Below are 6,000 nucleotides of genomic sequence, written 5' to 3' on the forward strand. Positions count from 1 at the left end.
CTGGTATCAAAAGCACGGACCGTTTGAATCCCCCGGTTACCGATAGTGCAGCTGGTGTCCCAAGCTTGTATCACTACTTTGCAAGGAGTTTTTCCGGTGGCTGGTGGCTCCCAGGACCAGCGAAGCATCCTGCCTTGCCGTTATCCTTCCCCTGTATGGGTTTAGTACTGCAGTGCCATGTTTTGGCAGCAGATGTGTTATTTCTGCTGTTGAACCTGATGGAAAATGTTGGCTCTCTAGTTCCATGTCTACTTAGGATCCCTCTGTGTTCCCGTGTATAGCCAGGCATACTGAAGGCAGCCTTGGTAAGGAGAGGGGACAGACAAGATAATGGTGTGCTTTAAGCAGCCTTCACCGCTTTCTTCTGCTGCAGATCACAATGGTACCCAGTCAGGCCAGGTGGAGTTCACCAAGGCGTGGGAGGATTATTGTAAGAAGCTAGGTAAATACCCGCTTTTGCACTTCCAGTTTTGATTTGAAAACAGACTTGTGAAGGGTCCCTTCCCCAAGTGCTGCAGCCTGTTTGTTCACAGCCCTGTCAAAGAGCCGGCTGAGTCGTTCTCTGAGCAGGCTTCCTAGGGACAGGCTCGAGAGTGCCCTCCTTGTGGGAGGAGGGGCAGACCCCCACCCCCTACACATGTATTTAGATTTTAATTACTTCCCCCATCTTAAATAAATTAACTGGCTGGGGAAACATTTTGCTGTGAAATGCATTTAGCTGCGTGTCCTTTCAGCCTGCTGCGGACTGTAATTCTCCTAGAAGAAAAGGCATTGAAGGAGGTCCTTTGTTGGCATTAGCAGGTGGACAGTTGAGGCAGCCTTGACCTCTGCCAGAAAAGGTCCTGACTTGTAGCGTTGGTCAAGTCTTTTAACCCGCTTTTATGCCCCTGGACAGGACGCTGCTGCCCTGTTCCCTCCACCCACTTCACACTTGCAGTGTATTATTTTCCCCCCTTCCCCCACTTCAAAGCGCCCCTTTGGCCGGCGTCGCAGGGCAGGGCTCTCCATGGAGCACAGGCGGTTGGATGGGCTGGGAAGAGCTCTCCTCCACGCGTGTCCCCTGTCCTTGCCTGCTCTCCGTGTGTGTAGTGGCTCGTGTTCAGCACTCGCGCTCTTGCTGTGCCTGCGTCTCTCTGCAGTTCTCTAATTGCTGCGTTTTCTGTTCAGGGCTGGTTTTTCGTTTGCCGTGTGTCTCGCTGAGGGCTCTTTGCTCTAACTGTGATGAAGGGAGGTGTGGGCATCCCACCTCTGCACCCAGCTGGTTTAGACATGCTGGAGGGAAGGTGTCTTATGCTTCAAAGGGGGAGTCTGTGCTAGGTGAAGACCAAGGTTTTGGGGTCTGCAGGGTCCCTCTCAGTGCAAGCATTGGCACCGCAGATCTTGGCGCAGCGCAGGACGTGGAGACGGTGCTGCAGAGCCAGCCGTGGCTGTTAGGAGGGCGTCGGGGATGCCTGCCCGGATGACGCGTGGGGTGCAGCGCGGAGGGCAGCTGGAGCTGGCTGGGCTTTGTGCAGGACTCACGGCTCCCTTTGGCCCTGAGGACTCTGCAGCCGGTGGCAGTTTGGCTACCCCGGAGCTGTGTGCTGGGGCAGATCGTACCGGGAGGCTCCTGTGTGGGCATGTTGCAGATAGGGCAGCGCCCACTGGGGCTCCTTCAGATGGTGCTCCACTGATGAGATTGGCGGTGAAGGTTGAAGACCCCTGAAAATCAAGTGAGTTGACTCAAAACATGGGCATTCCCTTGCCAGATCTGTGGCTGGAGGTTGAGGTGACAGGTCTCAGTTCTGTCAGGCATTTAAGCCCTCCGTCTCTGTGCTGGACGTGAGCGGCCCGGCAGCCTAGGGTGGTTGATGTGCAAACCGAGCGGCTCCCGGCCAGCGTGCTTTGGCTTGAGCAGGTCCCAGCAGGGGGGACGTTTGGCTTCCTGCTCTTTAACAGGGCACAGGTGAGGTGAAATCAGGAACTTGAGCTTTCCCTTGGCTTTCCCTGAAGTGGCCCAACAGTGTAGGAAGGTAGAAAGCTGAAGTGTGATGTCTGGGCAACTGAGGTAGAATCCAGGGCCTGTCTAGCAGAAAGGTAGTTGTCACTGGCTGGAAACTGTCACCTGTTCCATACTGACATGCCCCTTGTTGTCATCTTTGCACAGGCCAACAGAGCCAGCAGCAGAACAGCCATCCCGATTACAGCAAAGCATGGGAGGAGTATTTCAAAAAACAGAGTGAGTGAAAAAGGGTTATTGGAGGTGAATCGGCTCTTGTTCAGAGTTCACTCTAATCCGATGACTTGCGTCTCCATCCCCTGCCATTGTTAGCTTCCAGTCCTCTACAAAACCCCTTTGGTCCTCTCCTGTTTGGTGATGGTGCATGTAGTTCTCCCATGGAAAGCTCTCTGCTGTGCTGTCTGCTGCCATGCCTTGGGAGAGGGGTTCCCATTGAACCGCGGTCCACAGCAGACCTGTCCATGCTTGCAGTTGGCCTGCCTGGGGGAAACGTAGCCCACAACAAGAACCGATGCTAACAAAAACCAGAAAGCTGAAGCTGGATTCTTGAGAGGGTAGGAGAGCTCTGCGCACGTGGAAAAACATGGGTCCCGCTTTCTCCACTCCGTGAAGAAGTGCACGATGCTGAGTTCTGGATTTGCTTTTGACACCGTGCTGCTGTGAGGATGAGGGTGCGGGCTGTCAGGCTGCGTCCCTGCAGCCACGCAAATGGTCTCTTAGCGCTTTCTGGCTGCTGTTGGCTTGTCACTTGCAAGCCAGCTCGAAGCCTGTCCTGTCATATTATCCAAACGGCAGATAGCCAGTGTCATTCTTCCAGGTGTCCGTAGCTGTCAGAAGGGGGCTGGCTCTTTAAGCTTTACAAAAGGAGATCCTAAGCCTGGGTTTGGTCTTACTGAATTGCTCATCTCCTCTCCCTTTTCCCTTTTCTTCCTCCAGGTCATGCTGCCAGTGCTGCTTCTCAGGCAAGTTCCCAGCCGGACTACACAATGGCTTGGGCAGAGTATTACAGACAGCAGGCTGCCTACTACGGGCAGACACTAGGGCAGGCTCAGGCCCACAGCCAGGTCTGTATTCACGTTCCCTGAGCCCCACTGCTCTTTCCCTTGGGGATTTGGGTACATTGGCCTTGCCCCGGTGTAGGGACTCTGCTTTGGGTTCACATGGTGAAGCAGGGGTGGTGGCTGAGGAAGCAATCACCGGCCAGTTGTCTTAACATCGGAGTCTTATTTCCCTGTACAGGACGAGGGGGGTTTTGGGAGAGGACTGGAAGATTGCTCATGTCTCCTGGGGCCTTTCCCTATAACCCCCAGGCTCTTTTGTGGCTTTGGGGAATTAAAGTAAAAGGAATGATGGAGCAAGGTTGGGGAGGCAGCACAGCGTGGGCACATGGTGCAGTCTGGCACCATGTGTGCAGCCTTTGCCTTTCCTCTTGGAAGCTTTGTGCTAGGATAGGAGCTGTGCACTTGCCTGGGCAGGGAGCACCCTGTCCCGAAATGGAGCAGAAAAATGTTGAAAAATAATTTGGATTAACCAGCTGCCAAGTAAAATCTCACCTCACCAGTCACACGCACGCCACTGGAGGGTTGTACGGGATTTATCCTGATCATACCTACAGGGCTTTCTTGAGTGCCAGGTTTGCAGAGCGAACATCTTGTATTTGGCAAAAAATACGTGCAAAGCACACATTCGCCCTAGTTGTGATCAGGCGCTTCTCCCCACTGAATCCCATTTTTACGCTGGCTCCTCGGGGCAGAAGCAGGTGTGGATGCAGGCGGCATGGGCAGCCAGCACCGTCCTCCAGCAGCTGCAGCCTCCCCGCTGCTGCTCAGCACCACCGAGGTCGAGCGGGGCGAGCCGGGTGCAGGCGTCGGCGCTTGCCGCGGGCGCTGGCCAAGTGTGACCTAGAAGCAGTGATAAAAGGGAGTTCTCTTCATTCCTCTCTCTCAAAGTCTGGCCCTCTAGAGAAGAGAGATCTTGTTCGGAAAGAGGCATGAACTCCTGGAAGGAGAGCTCAGGGAGAGCAGGCGTTAGGGCAGAGATCTCTTCGGTAGCGGCTTGACGCATCGCTGGAGGTATATATCCTGCTCGGCTGGAACGGGGAATGAGAGACCTGTCTGTGTCGGGGGAGGAGGGTTCAACAGCTTTAAGAATTTGCTGCCGCTGAGTAACTTTTCCTTTTCCCCCCCGCTCTCTCTCTAGGAGCAGTAGAACAAGGTCCTCGTGGCAATTTTTTTTTTTTCTTGGAATCATTGTGGAAGAAAACCTTTTTGTAACAGAGGTTTCTAGATTTGCAGCATTTTGATGAAGACTTTTCTGTTTGTGAAACACTAGTTGTAGGATAATCTATACTGAACTTTTCTAAGAATCAGGAACAATTAGTATGTACTAAACTTATGGACATGCTGGTAATTTTGTTTCCAAATTTGTAAAAAAAAAAAAAACAACAAAAAAAAACAAACTCCGGGATTCTTTTTGGAGAGAAGCCAGAGAATTTGCAGGCACCAAAACGCACCCCAGAGCTGTGACATTTCAACATGTGGTTTTTTGTGTGTTTTTTCCTTTTAATTTTCAATCTTTTCTGTTGCAACAGAAAGAGTGGCTTGGAAGTCTTAGGTGGTATGTAACAAATCCTAAAAAGAAAAAAAAATTTTAAACAGTATTTAAATATTCTTAAATATGTAAATTCATTAAATGTTTTACTTCTAATTTCTTGTATCTTGGCTGTCTGATTTTATTGCATTTTTTTAAAACTGAACTATGATATGTATTGTAATTAATTATGTGAATTCTGTATTGAGACAGTTACTGTTTTGCTGTCAGGCAAGTTATGGGTGGGGGGGCATTTTGTAGGGTTTGTATAATTTCTAGAGTCTAAAGGGGTAATATAAAAACGTGTTAATTTTTTTAGCAATACATTTTTTCATGTCTCCATTGCTAGTTGCATTTATGTATCTAAGACCTCCAAGCTTGTTTAAAAAAAAAAAAAAACTTTCATCTATGCTCTCAGAAATATAAATACTGTTATTTTTAATATTAAAATGAATCTGCTATTAGTACCTTTAACAAACACTGTGGAACATAAAACCATATAAAAGGTAGTAACTATTTTTTAATTCCAAGGTGTTTTTTGCTTTTTCATTTCTTTTAAATATTTTCTTATCTAATATTTGTCAAATTACCTAGAGAAATAAATGAATCTAGTATTAACCACAGTATGCGCTAAATAATTTTGATTTAATAAAAGGGATAATATGATTTCCAATGTTTACTGTAGTGTTTCTTGTACAGATAACAGTGTATTTTTAAAGGAAAAACGGAATTGAAGCTATTTTTTCTTGCATTTTTAATTGCCCTGCGGGACATTCCGTTTTGAAATGTACTGAAGTTACTGTTCTTGGGTTCTTTCCTTATTTTTCCTTATGCTTGAAATGTCTAACTATAAAGAAACGCAATTGGATAATGTTGAGCATGGTGTTTAAAAAAAAAAAGTGTTCTTTTTATTTGACTGACAGTTGCATTTTACACTCTATATAATAAAATTTCCACAAGATGTCTTGTGGGTGAAGTATTGCCAGTCTGTTTTGCTCCGTTTTCTCCCTCTCCGCTTGCTGAAGTCCCTGTGCATCAGCCCCCGGACCCTCGGGTCCTCTCGCATCGGGTCGTGCTTGTGCCGTGTCAACAGAGTAGTTTAGGGTGACTGGTAAATTCAGCCTGAGCCTTACTTCTAGGGAAATTCTGTTAACGTCACATCGGTGTCTCTCAGCACCGTGACACGGAGGATTTCCACAACATGGTGCTGTACTTGTAGCTCTTTGGGCCGGTGGGATCTGTTTTAATCAGGGGAGGTTTCCTATATGCCAGAGGGGCACGGATCTACAGCCCTTTAAACATTTTATTGCTTGTCGAGGAGGTGGCAGCCCCTGGTTTTAATACTCTGAACTTGTTCATCTTCCACAACTTTTGTTTTTGCGGCCGAGTCCACCCAGGACTCTCCCTCCCTG

At 48.6% G+C, this 6,000-nt stretch overlaps 1 protein-coding gene across 4 annotated transcripts in view; it reads left to right on the plus strand.

The window, feature by feature from the left end:
* FUBP3 (far upstream element binding protein 3) overlaps positions 1 to 5,569 on the plus strand; it is a 41,395-nt gene extending 35,826 nt beyond the window's left edge. For 2 of the 4 annotated variants that reach the window (XM_055720261.1, XM_055720262.1), the window contains exons 17-19: positions 2,147 to 2,218; positions 2,936 to 3,063; positions 4,199 to 5,569. In XM_055720261.1, coding sequence (XP_055576236.1) covers positions 2,147 to 2,218; positions 2,936 to 3,063; positions 4,199 to 4,207 — 209 coding nt within the window. In that variant the 3' untranslated portion in view covers positions 4,208 to 5,569. The remainder of the gene's footprint in view (positions 1 to 2,146; positions 2,219 to 2,935; positions 3,064 to 4,198) is intronic. The other 2 variants (XM_055720263.1, XM_055720264.1) reach the window with 1 other exon arrangement.
* The last annotated feature ends 431 nt before the right edge of the window (positions 5,570 to 6,000 follow it).

The sequence above is a fragment of the Falco cherrug genome, chromosome 9 (genome assembly GCF_023634085.1).
Source record: "Falco cherrug isolate bFalChe1 chromosome 9, bFalChe1.pri, whole genome shotgun sequence".
NCBI classification, from domain to species: Eukaryota; Metazoa; Chordata; class Aves; order Falconiformes; family Falconidae; genus Falco; species Falco cherrug.